Raw genomic sequence first — 21904 nt, forward strand, 5'->3', positions numbered from 1 at the left:
AGCTCACAGGAATTAAAGATGGGGACAGAGTATTGAAAGATTTAATTCAACTTTTCCACCGGGAACAACTCAAAGGATATTTAAGGGTGTGGAACTGTTTTAGTATCATTTTGCAAAATATTGCCCATCAGAGGAAATTAGAGAAAATAATTTCTTAAGAGTTGTGAATCTGCAATACTAACTATAAGTAATGCTTATAGAATTAAGCAACTAGAATTCTCACACTTCTGGAAGTGGAATACCAATTTGAAAAATTGTATGTTTTGTAACTATATAGTTATCACAATAAGTCTAGTTAATATACAAATGTTGAATCATTGTTATATAATGAAATGCCAATCAGTGAAAGATGGATAAAATTCACTGAAAATAGAAATACTTAAATGAAACCAATACGTTTAACAACTTCCTGTCATTACAGAAAATATGAAAGGCAAACCAAGTAACTAAGCAAAAAGGAGCAAGAGCCAAGATTAAAATGAACAAGACAAAATACTGTCAAGAATATTTTAAGGTGAGAACATCACAAATCTGATGAATTAATTTATTAAAAGCTAAGTTTGAATTTGTGATTAAAAACTTTCCTACATAACTCTTAAGAAAAATAGTAATGCTATGCAAACACAGAAGGAACACTTACCAATACATTTTGAAGCCCAAGTAACCCTCACACCAAATCAATTAGACATTATACAGAACCTATAACCAATATAACTTATGAACACATACAAAAGGACAACACAAATGCAGTCTAGCCATATATAAACATAATTCAAAACCCTAAAGATCTCACAAAAAAACTTATCACAAGATTCAACATAAAAATCAGTTGGGTTCCATACACTAAGAAATTAAGGAAATTACATTTATGAATGGTATTAAAGAATTAAATAGTAATGAGCAAGGAGGTGAAAGACTTGTATACTGGAAACAATGCTGAAAATGTAACAACACTGCAGGATCAGTCTCCCCTAAAGGTTAGATGGACTTAATTGCCCAAGCCTCCTTAAAGGTCCATTGAGACCCTGTGGACTTTGGAAAGTCCATTACCATTTCTTAAAAAAGTAGTTTCAGTTGTTTACCCTTTTCCTCATCAAAGAGGCAATGAATGCTCACCCTTTTTCTGACCTAGAAAAATGCAGTTTGGGAGGTTATCACTCAGTTGTAGGCTTATCAAAGAACATGTCCTCTCTGAGAAATTCAGGGTGAGTCATCCCCTTCAGGTGATGTGTCCCCTTTCATTTGATGCTCCACTTCCTTAAACATAGGATAATATACCCCTGGCTTTGCCCTATTTTGGTTTAGAATTAACAGCCATATTTATTTGTTCACCTGTCTAGCCTCAAGAGTACAAATGGGATGGGGAGATTTTTGGTTTTTCCCCTATGCCCTGACAACACAAATAAGACATCCCATGCTCTTGAGCTACGAGTCTTAGTAGTTAAAATCTGATAGGGGTTGAGCAGAAAGGGTGGGGCTCTAGTAGGGCACTATGCGTAATAGTGTAAGAAAATTCACAAACACTGCTTATAGCCTGTCTATTCTAATTTTCCAGCCCAAGGACATGTCTGGAGGAGTGCTGCAAAACATTACAATCAGAAGGCCAGACTCAATGACATACTTGAGACCAGATGTCCAGGAGAGCAATAAGGAGCTCCAGAAGCCAGATATCACAAACTCCTGGCAGTGATGAAGGCCTGCTTACTGCTGAACAACTGTCTTTAACTCACAAGAAGCCAGCTGGAAATGAAGTGTTACAGTGGTTTCTTTAGGGTGTTAACTCCTCCTCCTCCCATCTTCCATATTGCTGGCTGTTTGATTAAAGAATATCTTAAAGATTCAATTCCTGTCTCTGATTATTGGATTTGGTAGTGACAGGAGGCCCGGCCCTGGACTTCTGGTTACAATACTACACAAGGTAGTCTACAGAGTCAGTGCAATCCCCATCAAAATCCCAATGACATTTTATACAGAAATACAAAAATTCCTGCCGAATTGTAAGAGATACTGAATAGCCAAAGCAATTTTGGGAAAAGACACTTGATGATTTCCAAAGTTATAACAAAATGACAGTTATCGAGAGTATGGTACTGGCATAAAGACACATGTATAAACTAATAAGTTAGTTCAGAAATAAACAAGTTTAGCTAAGACCATTTAATAGGAGAAAGAACAGTTGCTTCAAATGTTTGTGGGAAACTGGATATGTACATACAAAAGAAAGCTGGATCCTTACCTTAGATCATATACAAAGGTTAAAACAGATCAAAAACCTAAATGTAATAGCTAAAATAATAAGGCTCTAATAAGAATATATAGGAGAAATGCTTCCTGAACATCGGATTTGGTGATTTCTTGAATGAAACCAACAGCACAGCTATTAAAAGAAAATTAAAATGAAAAACATATTAAAGGACTAAAATAGAATGAAAAAGAAATCCATGAAATGGGAGCTATCAATGCCTTATCAGATATGATTTGCAAATATATCTAAAATATATAAAAAATACAACTCAATGAAAAACCACCAGATTGAAAAGTGGGAAAGGACTTCAATATTTCTTCAAAGTACAACACAACCAGTAAGCACATAAGAAATTCAACATCCCTAATCATTAGAGAAATGCAAGTCAAAATTACAATGTTGTATCACCTCATATCCATCAGAATGGCTAGTATGAAGAAAAATGCCAACTATTAGTGAGAATGTAGAAAAATTGGAACCCATGCACTAGTGGGGGGAATGTAAAATGGCGCAGCCACTATTGGGAAGGGTATGGTGGTTACCTCAAAATTAAATACAGAATTACTACCTGAACTAACAATTCCACTTCTTGGCAGATATAGCCTTAAGAACTGAAAGCAAGGATTTGAGCAGATATTTGCACACACTATTCACAGCAGCATTAGCCACTAGATAATAGACAAAAAGGTAAATACAACCCAAATGTTCATGACAGGATAATTTGATAAACTATAGCATATACATATGATGGCATATTTTTCAGCCTTAAAGGGGACAGGCATTTTTACACATTACAATGTGAATGAACCTTGAAGACATTACACTAAGTAACCCAAACACAAAATAACAAAGATTATAAGATACCAAGAGAAGTCAAATTTAGAGTGATGGATATTAGATTGGTGGTTTCCAGACACTGGGTGAAGAGGGAAACAAGAGTTACTATTTAGGGGATATACAGTTTGTGCTATACAAGATGAAGAGGTTTGGAGATAGATGGTTGATAATGGTTGTAGCTGCAAAACTTTGAATATGCTTAATATTACTGAACTGCACACTCGTAAAATTTTATAATACATATTTTTTACATTTAAAAAAGTCAATGAATATAATGGTGGTAGCAGAATAATGGTCCCACAAATACATCCACATCCTAATCCTATAACCTGTGAATGTGTTGCATTAACAAGGCCCAGAAAAACAAAATTAAGGTTGCTCATTAGCTAATTTTAAAATGAATAAATTAAGCTAGTATATTCAGGATGACCCAATTTAATCACATGAGTTCTTAGAAGTGGGAGGTAAGAGAGCATCACAGAGATGCAACCCATCACTCCTGTGTTTGAAGAAAGAAGGTCACGAGCCAAGGAATATAACAGCATCTAGAAGCTGGTATAGTAGTTTCTATTGCTTCTGTAACAATAAACTTAGGAAACTTAGAACAACCTAATTTATTACCTTGCAGGTCTGTACTCAGAAGCTTGGGTGTAAGCAAGTTCAAGTTCCCTCTGGCCGCTGTCAGGGAGAAATCTGTTTCCTTGCCTTTATCAGCTCCTAGAGGCTGCCTGAATTCCTGGGCTCAAGGTCCCTGGTCACTCCAACCTCTGCTCTGTTGTGACATCTCCTGTGACTCCGACTAACTTTTTCAGGACCATTGTAATTAAATGAGTAATTAAACGAGATCCTTATTTTAATAGGGATAGCAAAGTGTCTTGCCACATAAGAATGTTCACAGGCTCTGGGGATTAGAGCCAGAAACTCTTCGGGGAACCATCATTTTGTCTGCCACAGCTAGGAACAGGCCCAACATTCAACCAAAAACAGGGGCCTGTGAAAAACCTACAGTTGCTAGGAATTTAATTCCACCAACAATCTAAATGAACAAGAAATAAATTCTCCCCTAAAACCTCAGCAAGGACTAGAACTTGCCACCATGTTGATTTTAACAAAACTATGAGACTGTACTGGGATATCATATCTACCACTTTTGAGGTTATTTGTTATGGCAGCAACAGAAAGTACAATAACCTATCATAAGATACAGGAGAAAAATATTTCAATGGGTAAATATATTTAAATGCTCAGCAACTTAGGATAGAAGAGAACTTTAACTTGATAGAGGGTAGCTAACATCACATTTAATGGTGAAAGAATGAATGTTCTTACTCCTTGCTTAGGTTAAGGTGAGAATGTCTACTTTCACCACTTCTTTTCAACATTGTACTGGCAGTCCTAGTCAGTAAAATAAGAAATAGGAAAAGGTGTAGGGTCATGGTGAGGAAGGTATACATATCGGAAAAATGTAAGAGAAATATAACTGTACTTGAAGATTACATGATTATGTCAGGAGAAAAATTAAAGATAAAAATGTTATTAAGATCACAGTATACAATCAATAAAATCAACTATATGAAACAAGAATTTTTAAATTGAATTTTTAAAACTGCTACTTATAGTGTTATAAAAATATGAAATATGGAAGGATGATATTGGGGAAATTAGGTTTAAACACTAAACACTGAAATACGAAGTACTGTTACAAGAACATAAAAAAGACCTAAATGAATGGAGAACTTTATCATTGATGTCAATTCCAAATTAATCTATATAGATTAGCATCATCTCATTCAAAATCTTGGCAAGCTTTTACTCTGAAAACTAAAACATCGCTAAAACCATAAAAGATAAAAATAGAAAGACAGCCTGTGTTTATGAACTTGAAGAGTTAATATTGTTAAAATGTCCTACTATCTAAAAGATCTACTTCGCAACAATACATAGAGTTAACACTACTGTACACTTAAAAATGGCTAAGATGGTAAATGTTATGTTTTTCATTTTACCATACACACAAAACAAAACCCTGGCACACATTATTGTAGAAACTGAGAAAGTGATTCTAAAATCTAAAACAGTTTTTAAAAGATTTTAAGACTTATAAAGCTATAGTAATTGAGGCACTGAGGCAAATAGATGACAGGCATAAAGATCAGTAGAAGTTCATAGAAAGTCTAGAAAAAGGCCAACTGATTTTCAACAAAGGTGCCAAGATAATTCAATGGAAAAAGATTTCTTTATAAATGCTTCAGGAACAATTGGATAGCCATTTAGGGAAAGAACAAAAAAATTTTTTTTTAAATAATAAATTTTATTTTTATATTCCCCCATACAATTGCAAACGCCCCATTCTGACCCCAATCCTTCCCCTCCAGCCTCCCACCCCCCAAAAAGTGTCTCTGGTTTATAGTTTTTTGTTGATTCTGATTTTCACTTTCTTATATTCCTTTTCCTGGTCCCTTATTTAAGTTTTCTAGATTCCTGCTATGAGTGAGACCATCCGGTATTTTTCTTTTTCTCAAAAATTTACTCTTATCTCTCACTGTACACTATTATTTTTAAATAAATCATAGACCTAAATGCAAAATTTAAAACTACAAAATTTCTTAAGGAAAACATGATAAACTCATTTGCAATACTGAGGTATGCAGATTTCTTCAATAGGACACTTAAAGTACGAATCATTAAGAGAAAAATTGAGCTTTATCAAAATTAAAAGTTTTGCTCTCTGAAAACACCATTAAGAAAATGATGAGGCTAGCTACAGGCTGTAAATAATATATGTAATACATGTGTCTAAGGACTAGCATCTAGAATTTTAAAGAACTCTTTCAATTCACTAATGAGAACGCAATGCATTGCCAAGAGGCAGAAAATATACAAAGCTTTAGTAATCAACACAATACGATGGTATGAAATAAACAGATCAATGGAATGTAATAGAGCAAAGAAATGAACTCATGCATATACAATTCATCTGTGACAAAGAAAGCAAGAATATACAATGGGCAAAGGACAGTCTCTTTAATACATGGTGCTGGGAGAACTGGACAGCCACAAGTAAAAAAAGGCAAACTGGATCACTACCTTACACCCTAGACAAAAAATTAACTCAAAATCCTTTAAAGACCTGAATGTAGGGTGTGAGACAATAAAACTTCCAGAAAGAAACCATAGACAGTAAGCTCCTTGACATGGGTTTTGGCAATTTTCTTTTTTTGATGCTACACAAAATTCATGGGAAATAAAAGCAAAAATAAATGTGACTAATCAAACTAAAAAGTTTCTTCACAGCAAAGGAAACCAACAAAACAAAAAGTCTGAGTGGAAGTATTTGTCAATTAGACATAGTATTAGGGGCTAAAACACAAATATACAAATAAATGTAAGCATACATATGTTTAGAAATAGTATCTAAATTTTTTTTATAAGAGTTATAGGAATACCAGAAGGAGAAGAGAGAGATGTAGGAACAGAGAAAATATTCAAGGAGATAATTGAAGAGAACTTCCCAAACGTAAAGAAGATGAAAATTGATATACAAGAAGCAAGAAGAACACCAAACTTCCGCGACGAAAGGAAAAGAACAGCAAGACGCATAATAGTAAAGCTCCCAAGAATCCAGGACAAGGAAAAAATAATGAAGCTGACAAGAGGGAAGAAACAGATAACATACAAAGGAAAACCAATCAGGCTGACATCAGACTTCTCCGAAGAAACACTACGGGCAAGGAGAGAGTGGAGGGACATAGTCAACAGACTCCAAGAAAACAGATGCCAACCAAGAATACTCTATCCCGCAAAGCTCTCCTTCCTCTATGAAGAAAGAATAAGGACCTTCCCAGACAAACAAACTCTGGAATTTCATTACAACTAAACCCCCACTCCAAAAAATACTACAAGGAGTCCTAAAGCCAGAACCTCACAGGGACGAATAACAATGAAAGAAGGCCAAAAAAAAAAGTTATTAAAAGAATAAATAAAATCAAAGGAAAGACAAACACAATGGCAAATACAGATGCTAACATATCAATATTAACCCTAAATGTAAATGGACTAAACTCTTCAATAAAAAGACACAGAGTCGCAGGATGGATTAAGAAACAAAACCCAACCTTTTGCTGTCTCCAGGAAACACATTTAGCTACAAAAGATAAAAATAGACTCAAAGTTAAAGGATGGAAAACAATCCTACAAGCAAATGGACCAAAAAAGAAAGCAGGAACAGCTATACTTACATCAGATAAAACAGATTTCAAACTCAAAAAGGTAAAGAGAGACCCCAACGGTCACTACATTATGATCAAGGGGACAATACTTCAAGAAGAAATAACACTCATTAACATATATTCACCAAACAAAGGAGCACCAAAATATATCAGACAACCGTTGTCATCTCTGAAAACAACATCAGAGAAAACACATACGTAGTGGGAGACTTCAACACACCACTAACAGCAATGGATAGATCAACAAGACAAAAAATAAGACACTAAAGCTCTAAATAAGGACTTAGAGCGCTTGGGCTTAACAGACATCTATAGAACACTAAACCCCCAAAAAACGGAGTACACATTTTTCTCAAGCGCACACGGATCATTCTCCAGGATCGATCACATACTGGGGCACAAGACAAACATCAACAGATACACCAAGATTGAAATCATACTAACCATCTTTTCTGACCATGAAGGCATCAAAACTAGAAATAAACCATAAAAAGAAGGTAAGGAACTCTCCTACCTCATGGAGATTGAAAACCACACTACTAGAAGACCACTGGACTAATGAGGAGATCAAAGAAGAAATTAAAAAATTCTTTCAATTGAATGACAAGGAGGACACCAATTTCCTAAATGTATGGGATGCAGCAAAAGCAGTAATAAGAGGAAAATATATAGCAATAGAGGCTCACATCAAGAAACAAGAAAGAACTCAAAGAAACAACCTAATCTCGAAGCTCAAAGATCTAGAAAAAGAACAACAAAAAAACCCCAAAACCAGTAGAAGAAAAGAAATAATAAAAACCAAAGCAGAAATAAATGAAATCAAAACTAAAAAAGCAATCCAAAAGATCAGTGAAACCAAGAGCTGGTTCTTCGAAAAAAATCAATAGACAAATCCCTAGCCAGGCTCACAAAGGAAAAAAGGGAGAAAGCACAAATAAACAGGATCATCAATGAAAGAGGAGAAATCACAACGGACACAGCAGAAATCAAAAGAATACTCAGTAACTACTATGAACAGTTATATGGAAACAAGTTCAACAATCTAGAGGAGATGGACAAATTCCTACAACTCTACAATCACCCAAAGCTAGATAAAGAAGAAACAGAACACCTAAACAGACCAATTACAAGCAGCGAAATTGAAATGGTAATCAAAAACCTCCCCAAAAACAAAAGCCCAGGACCTGATGGATTTACAAATGAATTCTACCAAACATCAGAGACGAATTAGTGCCTATCCTTCACAAACTCTTCCAAAAAATTGAGAAGGAAGGGACAATACCAAACACATTCTATGCAGCCAACATTACACTAATACCAAAACCGAACAAGGACAACACAAAAAAGGAAAACTACAGGCCAATCTCCCTAATGAACACTGATGCAAAAATCCTCAACAAAATTTTAGCTATCAGAATCCAACAATGTATCCATAAGATAATTCACCACGACCAAGTAGGATTCATGCCAGGGACACAAGGATGGTTCAACATCCGAAAATCAATGAACGTTATCCAACACATCAACAAAAAGAAATATAAAAACCATATGATAATATCAATAGATGCTGAGAAAGCTTTCGACAAAGAGCAACACCCATTCATGATAAAAGCCCTTGAAATTCTTGGGATACAAGGAACATACCTCAACATCATAAAGGCCATCTATGACAAGCCAACAGCTAGTATCATTCTCAATGGAGAAAAGTTGAAAGCATTTCCATTAAGATCTGGAACAAGACAAGGATGTCCACTCTCACCACTGTTTTTCAATATAATACTGGAAGTCCTAGCCAGAGCAATAAGACAAGAGGAAGACATCCAAGGAATCCAAATAGGAAAAGAAGAAGTCAAACTATCACTATTTGCAGATGATATGATAATATACATAGAGAACCCCAAAAACTCAACAGAAAAACTAATTCAACTCATCAATCAGTTCAGTAAAGTGGCAGGATACAAAATCAACACGCAAAAGTCAGTAGCCTTCCTATATACAAACAATAAATCTGAAGAAGAAAAAATTTTAAAAAAATCCCTTTTTTTATTGAAACAAAAAAAATCAAATACTTGGGAATAAATCTAACAAAAGAGGTAAAGGACCCATACAAAGAAAACTATAAAACACTGTTAAAAGAAATAGAAGAAGACACAAAGAAATGGAAAGACATCCCCTGATCTTGGATTGGAAGAATAAACATTATTAAAAATGGCCATCCTACCAAAAGCAATATACAGATTCAATGCCATTCCAATAAAAATTTCAATGTCATTCTTCAAAGAAATATAACAATTATTGATGAAATTCATATGGAATCACCAAAAACCCTGAATAGCCAAAGCTCTCCTGAAAAAAAAAAAAAAAAAAAAAGAAGGTAATGGAGGCATCACACTCCCAGACTTCAAACTATACTACAAAGCCATAATCATCAAAACTGCATGGTATTGGAACAAGAACAGACACACAGACCAATGGAATTGAATAGAAAATCCAGAAATAAACCCACAGATTTATGGTCAACTAATCTTTGACAAAGGAGCAAAGACTATGCATTGGAGCAAAGAAAGTTTGTTCAATCAATGGTGCTGGGAAAACTGGGTCGCTACATGCAAAAGAATGAAGCTTGACCACTACCTCACACCATACACAAAAATCAACTCAAAATGGATTAAAGAACTAGACATAAGACCAGAAACCATAAAATACATAGAAGGAAATATAGGCGAAACACTATGTGATATGCACATCAAAGACATCTTTAGACACATCACCCAAAGCAGTGATAGTGAAGGCAAAGATAAACAGCTGGAACTACATCAAATTCAAGAGCTTCTGCACAGCAAAAGAGACAATAACAAAAACAAAGAGAAACCCCACCAACTGGGAGAACATTTTTGCACACAACACTAATGATAAAGGACTGATGACAAAAATCTGCAAAGAGCTGATAAGACTCAACACAAACAAAGAAAATAATCCAGTGAAAAAATGGGCAGAAGAGCTAAAAAGAAACTTCTCTGAAGAGGAAATGCAAATGGCCAACAGGCATATGAAAAAATGTTCAACATCACTTGTAATCAGGGAAATGCAAATTGAAACTATCATGAGATACCATCTTACACCAGTGAGAATGGCACATATTAAGAAAACTAGCAACAACAAATGTTGGCGAGGATGTGGAGAAAAAGGAACTCTTCTGCACTGTTGGTGGGAGTGCAAACTGGTCCAACCACTATGGAGAGCTGTGTGGAGATTTCTGGACCTACTAAACATAGAGCTTCCATATGATCCAGCAATTCCACTCCTAGGTATTTACCCAAAGGACACAGAAACATCAATTCCAAAGAGCACCTGCACCCCTATGTTCATAGCAGCACTATTTACAATAGCTAAGCTTTGGAAACAACCCAAATGCCCAAAAATAGATGACTGGATCAAGAAGATGTGGTACATATACGCCATCGAATATTACTCAGCATTCAAAAAGATAAACAATGCAATTTGCAGCAACATGGATGGCGCTGGAAGGGATCATGCTCAGTGAAATAAGCCAGAAAGAAAAAGAAAAATACCGGATTGTCTCACTCATAGCAGGAATCTAGAAAACTTAAATAAGGGGCCAGGAAAATGAATAACTATAAGAAAGTGAAAATCAAAATCAACAAACAACTATGAACCAGAGACACTTTATGGGTGGTGGGGTGCGGGGTGGTGTGGTCAAAATAGGGGATTGCAATTGTATGGGTAATATAAAAATAAAATTTATTTAAAAAAGGGCCTCCCCTGGTGGCGCAGTGGTTGAGCGCTGGACTGCGAAGCTGCCCGCAGCCTCTGCAGCACCAGTTCGATCCCCAGCCCCTGGGGAGGGTCCCACTTGGCACGAAGACCTCTCCTGCCTTGCCCGCTGCTCCCCTCAGCAGTGTATTTTGTCAGTCTGCCTGTTCTGTTCCCCGCTCTGGCTCTGGTGAATTCTCTCACCCTCCCGCGCTTCTGACTTTACCCAGTGCTTGTATAAATAAATAAATAAATAAATCAAAAAAAATTATTTAAAAAAAAATAGTATCTCAATATCTTTCTAAAAACAAATGAATGGCCAATTGGAACATGAAAAGATGCTTAACATCACCAGTTACCAGGAAATGCAAATCAAAACCACAATGAGATATCACCTCACAAATGTTAAAATAGCTACTATCAGAAAGACAAGAAATAAGAAGTATGGAAATGGGGGAATCTTCATACACTATTGATGGGAATGTAAATTGGCACATCCACTATGGAAAATAGCATGAAGTTTCCTCAAAAAAGAAAAATGAAAAAGAACTATCATATGACCCAGCAACTCTACTTCTGGTTATTATGTGGAAAAATTAAAACACTAGTTCAAAAAGATGTAAGCCCCTTATGTTCTTTGTACCATCATTTATAATAGTCAAGATATGGAAACAATCTAGGTATGCACCAAAACATAAATGGATAAAGATGAGGTGGCATGTATATTCAGTGTAATACTATGCAGCAACAAAAAAGAATGAAATCTTGTCATTTGCAACATGAATGGACCTGGAGGATATTATGCTAAGGGAAACAAGCCATACTAAAAAACAAATAATATATGATTTATGACAAGGTAGATGAGGGACTCACTTTACACACCTCTATGTTATTTGAAAAAAAAATTTTTAAAGATTAATTAATTAATTTATTTATTTATACAAGCACTAGGTACAGTCAGAAGCGCGGGAGGGTGAGAGAATTCACCAGAGCCAGAGCAGGGCGCAGAACAGGCACAAGGACTGAAGTATACTGCTGAGGGGAGCAGCGGGTGGCAGGAGAGGTCTGCGTGCCATGTGGGACCCTCGCCCAGCGGCCGGGGATTGAACTGGCTCTGCAGAGGCTGCGGGCAGCTTCACAACCCAGCGCTCAGTCGCTGCACCACTGGGGAGGCCCTATTTGAAAATTTTTTTAAGATCTATTGTTTTGCAATTAAAAGAGGATGTTTGTAAAAAGAATAAATGTTTTCCATCTAAACATAGATCAAATTCAAAATTCCAAATGTAAAAGCTTTTTTAAAACCTGGAAGAAAATATTTACACTTTTAGGGGCCTCCCTGGTGGTGCAGGGGTTAAGACGCAGCACTATGAGGCTATCTGCAGCCACTGTGGCACAAGTTCGATCCCTGGCCAGAAAGGTGATCCTTATGGTGATCTGTATGGCAGCAGACCTCTCCTGACTCGCCTGCTGCTCCCCTCAGCAGTGTATTTCAGTGGATCTGCCTGTTCTGCTCCCCACTCTTGTCTCTGGTGAATCCTATCACCACTCCCACCCTGCATCTCTGGCCTGTACCCCAGTTCCTGTATGCATAAATAAATAAATCTTTAAAAAAAAAGAAAATATTTACACTTTTATAAATGAAAAATGTTCCTGCCTACAAAAGTTCAGAACAAATAGACAATCAAATACAGTAAAATGGTACTAATAAAGACCCCATATAATTCCACTAATAATGCAGACAAAATATAGGTGGTTAGTATTTAAGTTCCTCAAATATTTGTCAAAGGTGATGAATAAATATTTTATATCAAGCATGTTTAAATGTTAAACTGCCAGTTAGAAAATTGTACTGCCTCCCTAGCAGAGAAAGGAACACCAGTTTCAAACAATCATTTATGAGCAAGAACAGTCACAAAATTCAATGATCACAAAACTGAAGAAAACAACCACATTTAAGTATATTGCTGAAAGCACTCTCATCTATAGAAAACAACCAAATAACAAATCTAACAACTAACTGGAATAAACTATTGTTCTTCACATTAATAAAATATTCTGATCGGTTAATTCTGCTTTGGGGCACATGCTATAAAATGCCATGAAAATAACCCTAAGTAATGGTAACCACAGAAAGAATCAAGTACCAAGATCCCCATGCAATGTCATTTACAAAAATAAAATGCATTTACAGTAGAAGAATCCAACAAAACATAACATTGCCATGATGGAACAAAGTTATTAGGTGAAAAGTATGTAGACTAAGTCAATATTCAGAAATGTGTAGTTTTATACCAAAATAATACAGATTTACTGATTATAGCTACGTTTCAACAATGTTTTTTCTACTTTTATCTAAATCTCTTCCATGCAGTTTATTCATAAAGAAATATACCATGTTCAATAGTTCACCTCAGAACTAACGAGTTTTTAAAAAGAGAAAAAAACAGAACTTAAAAATGAGAATTTTGAAAATTTTCCACATTTAAACAAACTTGTGTAAGCTGTCTAAACTATTATTCATTTAGCACATTATACGCCTGGAAACTCGGAGCTGCATCACACGTACCTGAAGCGATGACAGGATCTTTCATAAGCTCCCTAGTTATTGGGCAAATAAATTCATCAGGAATTCCAGAAGAAAGGGATTTCACCTCTGTCCTGAGCTCCTCAATTTTCCTCAGAACTTTACTGCGCAGGCCTAGAGATTCTAAAAAGAAAAATCATCTGTTAAGGTTGGAGGACTATTAGTAACCGTTATGCAAGTTTTTAGCAAACTAGAGAGATTTTATCTGCTACAACCAAATATCTCAGACATACTATTTTACCCTATGGAACTGTTTTCTTCATAAATTCTTTACTGAGTCTTTGCAGTATAGGACAGTATGTGATTAAAATATAATAAATCAGGGGCCTCCCCTAGTGGCGCAGCAGTTGAGCGCTATTCTGTGAAGCTTGCCCGCAGCCTCTGCAGCGCCGGTTTGATCCCCGGCTGCTCCCCAGCCAGCCACCGGAGTAGGGCCCCCATGGCGTGCAGACCTCTCCTGCCGCCCGCTGCTCCCCTCAGCAGTGTACTTCGGTCCTTCTGCCTGCTCTGCTCCCCCCTCTGGCTCTGGTGAATTCTCTCACCCTCCCGCGCTTCTGACTGTACCAGTGCTTGTATAAATAAATAAATAAATTAATTAATTAATCTTTAAAAAAAAAGACATGTTAACAGGCAAATTCTTACAAACTACATTACTGGTTGCCAGGGGCTAGAGAGAAGGGGAATAAAGAATGATTGCTAGTGGACAGGGATTTTTTATTTTTTGAGCTAATGAACATGTTTTAAATTAGATGGCAGTGATGGCTGTGTAGCGGTATGAATACACTAAAAATGACCGCACTGTACACTAATAAAAGGGTGTGTGAATTATATCTCAATTTTAAGTATATGTTTTAAAATTTACAGCTATATAGTGACCTTACCAACCCAAAGAAATGCTAGGTAACATTTCTTTTCCATAATCTAATAAAAACATAGTGCCCTTCCATTCAAATACATATACTAGATTACTGTACTAGAATATTATGAAGAAAACATGAACTCAACTAAAACTACTTCAGAGTAAGTTACAAAAAGTTGCTTTTAAGCTTGCCTATCTTTTACTAATCTTACCAATTTTCAAATCATCTGCCAGACACTCTTTGGTGAGACTCAGCAGTTCTCTTCCATCAATGTTATTCACTTTGAAAATATCAACAAGATCCTTTAAACCTTGTGCACAAAGCCAAGTTGATACATCATCCTCTGACCAATCTTCAATAAACTGCTTTGGTTGATATTCTGTGGTCCTTGCTTAAAAAACAAAAATATACACAAGTAAAAAGGCAGTGAAATAACAAAGAAAAAGTATTCCCTTTGTAAGCATTCTCACTTTGCATTACGAATTGAAACTTCCTTAAATCTGTTTTATCATTTTAACATCCTTTTAAAAAATTTTTAAAAATGTATAATTAAAGCATTATTTAATAGTACATTAAATATTACTCTTTGGGAACTTTTTTCATTTAGGAAGAACAATTTTTATTTATTATATAAAATGCTTATCAATAAAGGTATCCTATTTACTCTACCACCTGTCTACTAGCACTACTTCTTGGTTAATTGTGATAGTAATAAAAACAAACTCAAATTATGTGTCAACACTGCTCGATGAAACCAAAATAGTATTATAATTCTGTTTTGCTCTCAGGCTATGCTTATCTGAAAAATTATATGCAGTGTAAATAAAAATATTATAAAACTACGGTAGGTGTAACATATAGATGTGCATGCAAAAGAATTTACCAACAGTTTTAGTGTAGATCAAGTACTTTAACTCTAGCTTCTCTAAAATTGTTTTTAAATTACATTAAACTTGAATGTACACTTTTTATGAAGAATAGCAACATGAATAATTTGTCAAAAAATTAGTGAATTTCTGAATTTTAAAAAATTCTTTTAATGGTGAGTGGGTTGAATTGGGTTAAATATGATGTCTTTACTAACCTTGGGGAAGTGTTTCCAGGTCAAATTGCCAGATGTTCACGGTTTTGTCCATTGAACCAGTAGCAAGTAAATGAATATTCGGTGCAAAAGCACAAGTTGTGACATACCTAATTAATAAAAACAACTAGTATGTGTCTATTCTTGGACTAATTTCTTAATTATATTAATAGAAAGTAAGATTAAGTTCAAACCTAGTGTGTTGAGTCAACATGTGAAGTATATTTTCAGTGTTCTGGAAAAGAAAAAAAGCTTTTTTTTACTGAGAAAGAGTAAAGTTACTGATAAAGGTTCCTTTGACAAATGTTCATATGACATATGCATCTTATTATTATGAGTCACTAAAGTTGAAACTTTACCTAATGAATAAAGAATAGCATGTATAACTAAATATCACATATTTATTTTTATTTCTCTCATTTGTCAGCACTGTTGTTTACCGTCTTAGAAATTTTTAGTATATAAGACTCTGGGCTTTTGATGATTTGTTTGAATTTACTAACAGTAACCTAAATGTCTACTATGTAAAATAATTTTTATTTTTGCTACAGTATTTGATTTATATCCCTAACAGAAATAAGTAGAACTAATCACTTAGATTTTGAGTACATTGAGGTGTTTATCCACATCTAGATGTATTTAACTGAGTTATACATATTTTATGGAGAAATTTAATGTTAGCTGTTTTTATGAATGGAAAATCTCATGGAAAAGCCTCTAGAAATACTAAGATCTACTTCACCTACACTGTTTTCAGTTTCCTGCTAGAATTCTCTGTGATGTGAACTTCTATATGAAAGGCTAGTCCTAGCTTCCTTGTTTGACCCACTACACTTTGATGACTTACATCTTCATTTTATTTGCTGGTATAACTACAGCCTGAACTTGATCATTACAAGGCTACACTCAACAAAGATTTCGCTTGGGTAAGTATTTCATAGACTACATTTTCATGATAAATAAAATTTTTATACCTACGTAACTTGATCTTTATTCACAAGAATCTGCCAAAAACTCTTATTTTTCCAAATCCATTATAAACCTATCTTCTAAACTCTAAATCCAGTCAGAACTCTAACAGTGGTAGGCTACTTTCAGGTAGACTCTAGAGAACATTCATCCTTTGCTGTTACATCCTGTTGTAAATGCTTAAGAATAACTTAAAAGTGATTTTTTTGGATAACTGATCCTCTTTAAATCTGTGTTGTCTTTGAGCACATTAAATATCTATCTTAAAATCTTTATTGAAATGTTTAAAGACCTGTCCCAGAATCAATATTTTACTTGCCTATTTTGTCATTTCTGAAAATATATGTATTATAGTCTTGAACACTTAACAGAAAAAAAAAAGTATACAATTTCTTTTATCTTGCATAACTAGAGAAATTTAGCTGACTAATAAACACAATTAAATAGATTACACATACAACATTTTGAAATACTTACAACATCATACACTATGACCGACTTATCCACTGATCTTTAAAAGAAAAAAGAAATTATGGGTGAAAAGTTCTACATATCATAGTACAAAATTTATGTAATTAGTATTTTTTAATCACTTTAGTATTTTAGAAAAAGCTAAAATATCAAATGTGATCTTTTGTATGTATGTATGAACTTTTTTCGTAAATGACAGACCATATATGACATTAGAAAATTATAAATTTTATTAAACCACAAGTATATACTATTCATACTATATAGTCATGAATAAGCATTTGACACAAACCACATCAAGTTAATAATTCAAAGGGAAAAAGGGAAAAACCACAAGGACAAGCTACTACTTCTACTTGATGTTTGTTTCAGATACCATTGTTCTTTATCATCGATGTGGCTATGCCTTAATTACTAGTGTGTGTTTAGTCCATTCCTAAATATACGGATAAAGTGTACACACATACATATATTTATATACATATTGATAGTGACTCTTTGAAAACTAATCCTAAACTTGAAATGGATTTGAGGAGACTTCCTGTAAGAGTGTAAAAATCAAAATCTACCACCCAGGATTATTCTAATGATGAAAAAAAGATACAAAGAAAAACATACTATAGAAAAGTACATAATTTAAAACAGATAAATAGCTTCCACATAATACCTTCTCCCCTTTGCAAACAGTCTTTATGTCACAATGATATATGTTGCAAGATTAGAAAACACATCAATAATACAAGTGTTAGGAATCTCTGTACAACTTTAAAGTTTGTACTTATGATTTTGAAAAGGTAGATAATTATAGTCCGACCATGGGAGTCAGACCTTTTAAAAAGCAAAAATTCCTTGTTTAATTGACTATGCAGAGCTGATGATAGATTTTGACTACAGAATCTTTGTCACATGTTCAAAATACAAGGTATAACTTAAATGTTCAAATACAAAATAAATCATAAGAAAATAGAAAGCACATAAATTGATCTTGAATATCAAAAAAGGATTACAGCATTAAATATAAAATTCCAGTCAAAAACTGAAATAATGATTATTAGCAGCTATTGATAAATATTTATATGCTAGATATAATTTAGGGACATTGTTAATCAGTCCTAAATTTTTCAAGGAATAAAGTATTACTGAAATCTCTAAAATTTTTAGGAAAAACTCCATTACGTCTAAGCAGCCTAAGAAATTCTAAAAGAAAATTCCCCTTTCTGAGACTACCACTAAGTACAATTAAAACTACCCCATCTTGATGCTATATCACTAGAAAAGCTGAGTAATCAATTGTGATCTTTATGAGCATTGTTCTGGGAAATCAAATCAGGACAATAAGAAGAATCCACATGTGGGTATAACAAGCAATATTACTAAAAGCATATGACTGAAATATCAAGCACCGTAAGTATCTGCTCAAGGAATTGAGACAATCTTTTAGGCAACTGATAGCTATCATGAAGACAATGGAGTAGGTTTGCTTGCTGATGAGGTGCAGGAAAAGCAAAGGGCCAAGCATGAATTCTTAGGTGTCTACTGAAACTAAGCAAGAAGAATGGGGGTAGGGGCAGAGACCAGCAGACTTTTTTTTTTTAATAATTTATTTATTTATACAAGCACTGGGGTATACAGGCCAGAGACACAGGAGGGTGAGAGCATTCATCAGAGACAGAGCAGGGAGCAGAACAGGCAGGACTGAAGTACACTGCTGAGGGGAGCAGCAGACAAGACAGGAAAGGTCTGCCTCGCCATGTGGGAATCTCCCTGGCCAGCCAGGAATTGAATTGGCACTGCAGAGGCTGCGGACAGCTTCATAGGTTGCGTCTTAACCCCTTGCACCACCAGGGAGGCCCAAGACCAGCAGACTTTGAGATAAAAAAGATTTTAAACTCACTTTCTAGGTCATCTAATTTGACTAATGGGAATTCAAAAGAAGATGCAACAGGATTTGATAACTAATTAGATTTGCAGGGGAGGAAATGAGGATTAGAGAAAAATAGTAGTTTCAATATATTTAAGATTTGGAAGACCAGGTGAATTAACAGACCACCATAAACAGACACAAACTAAAATAATTTGAATCTAATGAAATAAAAAACCTCAAAGTGTTCTCCAAATTGAATTAAAATTCCAGTATTTTGGTGCTCTGGGCTACACATTTCCTGCCTACTTCATATAACTCTTTCCTCAACTTTTCAGTACTCATATTCCATCACATTCTGCCCTATCACCTTTATCCCACATTTCTCTTCATGAAGGAACCATCAGTATTCAATCCTTTTGATACTCCATTCCTACAATTTTGTGGTACTCTAAAACCTCAACTCTGCTCACTCAAAAATACAAGAAAAACACACCAATTATATCTAGATGGTTACTGGATGAGAGCAACAACACGTATAGTTCTTGATATAGAAGAGCACATAATCATCAATTTATGGGAGATCAGTGACACAGTACAGATACCCATGTCACAAGTTCCCTAAAGCATTTTAATCCAAACAAACTTTATATAATGGCCACAGATACTAAAAAAAAAAAAAAAAAAAAAAAAAAAAAATCAACATATATTTCTTGTGGTCTAGTTTGTTCCTAAAGTTTAAAGATTTATTTTACACTCAAGCATTTTTAATTTTCAATCTATTTATGTATGCTTCTTCTCATTCTCTTATAAAGATAGCAAACACAATATAAAAATTATGTAAGGAAATTTGCTAGAGAACATAGGACAGGAAGAGGTAGGGATGAGAAATGAAGATTAAAATTAGTATCCAAAATTTATGTCTTAAAAATCCAGTCCAATTAATTAACGTAGGGTTATAAGTTTACTTCTGCGCTTTTTCAATAGCAATTCAAAAAAGGAAAAACAAACTATTACACAATTTAAGATACAAGAAACACAAACCCAATGCTTGGAAAAGAGATACCAATTCCTTAGAATGAAATGAACTAGTTTTACTGGAGTGTTTAAGAGAGAGAGGCACCATGAAACATAAAGGTCCTCAGCAACTCTTCCTGAATGAAAATGGTTAAGTTTCAAATAGGTATTTTGTGTTGTCCTTCAGTGCAGGCCAATGGATAAAATTCAATTCAGGGGAAAAAAAAAAAAAAAAAAAAAAACAGAAATCAGAAAACCAGTGGGAGAAGTTTAAATGATTTCATACAATTGCCCAAAGTTGTAAATAACAAATAATTACAGGTACCATTATAATATATAATATTTACTAAACATGTATTGAGCAATTATGTCCCAAATTTAAGCAATAAACGCTTTGCCTGCATTTTCTTATTTAAGCTTTATAATAATCTTAGGAAGAAAGTGCTATTATTGTCCCCATTTTATAATTCAGAAAAGTGAAGCTGAAAGAAGAGCTGGATCTAGTTTGCTCAAGGTTACACAGCTAGTAAATAACAGAGCTGGAATTAAAACTTAGTTCTGTGTGATCCTAAAACTCATGTTTTCAGATTTTATAGTTCCTAGAAAATCTTCCTTCAAGAGTATATTAAAATTAAAATTGATTCATTACATATGCATACCCCGAAAGTATAGCCTTAAAAACTTACAAAGCAGATGGCAGGGCTATTCAAGTTTCACTAACGCTTTCACAAGACATCTAACTTCAAGAAATGTAATATCAGAAAACCCTCCATGTCAAATTCCAATATGCACATTTAGGCTAAATGAATGGGCTTTTCAACAGGATTGTTAACAATACTGAAGAGAGTGTAGTGGCAAAAAGACGATTTGCATTTCGGAAAGGTGTGATTAAGCCTTCTTATGTTAGGCATTGCTGAGCAAGAGAAGGTTGTTTGTTAAAACTACTCATAATTCAGGACAATAAAACTATTGTCCACATTTATAACATAGATAAAACAAACAGCATCTTGTTACAAAGAGGGGAAACACTTCCAATACCTTATGAAATAAAATTCTTGGTATCCCTTTCCCTTCTGCTAAGCAGAAATGACAGATGCCTGGAAATTTTGGAGGAAGATGCTGAGCTGTGTGGCTTAGTCCCTTCTGGATTTTCTCTTTTGTCCTATCTGCTTCTGCAGGGGATGTCTGCCGTGCTCTATGCTGCCCAAGAGCAGGTGGTGAGCCTGTTGGGTGCAGATCTACAGTCATATAATCTAGTCTGCCCTGTATTTCTATCTCACTGGTTTTCACTGAAGAAAAGAGGGTGCCATTTATTGAACTCTGAAAATTCTGGCAATGATGGGCATTTAAAAAACTGATATGGAAGGAATCCTAACAGAACTGAGAATTTATGAATAGAAGCCTCTATTTGAATTATATAAAGTCTGAATCTTCTTGCTTATATAGAAGCTAATACATATAATGTTCATTTTATCTAGCTGGTTCAAGAGAAGTAGGGTAGAATAAAAGATAAAGTCTGGTAAGGGGCTAGACTTAGCGGAAGTGCTATTAGAAGACAGATGTTTAAAAAGATACAGGGGGGGAAGTTCCTACATATTTTGCTCCATGATATATGATGCCATCATAGCTCCTGGGGCAAATGGAACATGTGAAGCAGATGTAAGACTATCTTCTGCTAACCTGGATGGAAGAGATTTTTCAAAAATATAAAAACAATGCCATTCCTTTCACTATTTTCCTAAGGAAAAAAAATACTACGTTGATATGCAATGTGTTTATTGTTTTTAAATTAAAGATATTTTGGTATGTTTTCAGTTTTATTCTCTGTAAATAACTATATTATACATACACACACACACACACACAAAAGAGCAAAAGCTCTTAAGGCTCAGTTTTAAGAGAGTCAAAGAATCCTAAAACCAACAAATATAAGAATCACAGACCTAAATCATGATTTGCTTTCTTTATTTCACCTT

At 34.6% G+C, this 21904-nt stretch overlaps 2 protein-coding genes across 14 annotated transcripts in view; one reads left to right on the forward strand and one right to left on the reverse strand.

Moving 5' to 3' along the window:
* The window catches only part of TANC1 (tetratricopeptide repeat, ankyrin repeat and coiled-coil containing 1), a 235872-nt gene extending 232618 nt beyond the window's left edge, over positions 1 to 3254 (forward strand). For 7 of the 11 annotated variants that reach the window (XM_054699748.1, XM_037523386.2, XM_037523387.2 and 4 more), the window contains exons 28-29: positions 422 to 514; positions 1556 to 3253. The gene's annotated coding sequence lies outside the window, so the exon portion shown is untranslated. Of the gene's footprint in view, positions 1 to 421; positions 515 to 1555 lie in introns of all 11 variants that reach the window. The other 4 variants (XM_037523385.2, XM_054699751.1, XM_054699750.1 and 1 more) reach the window with 2 other exon arrangements.
* WDSUB1 (WD repeat, sterile alpha motif and U-box domain containing 1) overlaps positions 1 to 21904 on the reverse strand; it is a 45017-nt gene that overhangs the window by 5362 nt on the left and 17751 nt on the right. For all 3 annotated transcript variants that reach the window (XM_037523389.2, XM_037523390.2, XM_054699752.1), the window contains 5 exons: positions 17057 to 17090; positions 15805 to 15845; positions 15614 to 15720; positions 14741 to 14920; positions 13652 to 13792 (listed from right to left, as the gene is read on the reverse strand). In XM_037523389.2, coding sequence (XP_037379286.1) covers positions 13652 to 13792; positions 14741 to 14920; positions 15614 to 15720; positions 15805 to 15845; positions 17057 to 17090 — 503 coding nt within the window. The remainder of the gene's footprint in view (positions 1 to 13651; positions 13793 to 14740; positions 14921 to 15613; positions 15721 to 15804; positions 15846 to 17056; positions 17091 to 21904) is intronic.

Source organism: Talpa occidentalis, unplaced genomic scaffold (assembly GCF_014898055.3).
Source record: "Talpa occidentalis isolate TD23 unplaced genomic scaffold, MPIMG_talOcc4v2.1 talOcc4.3, whole genome shotgun sequence".
Classification (NCBI taxonomy): Eukaryota; Metazoa; Chordata; class Mammalia; order Eulipotyphla; family Talpidae; genus Talpa; species Talpa occidentalis.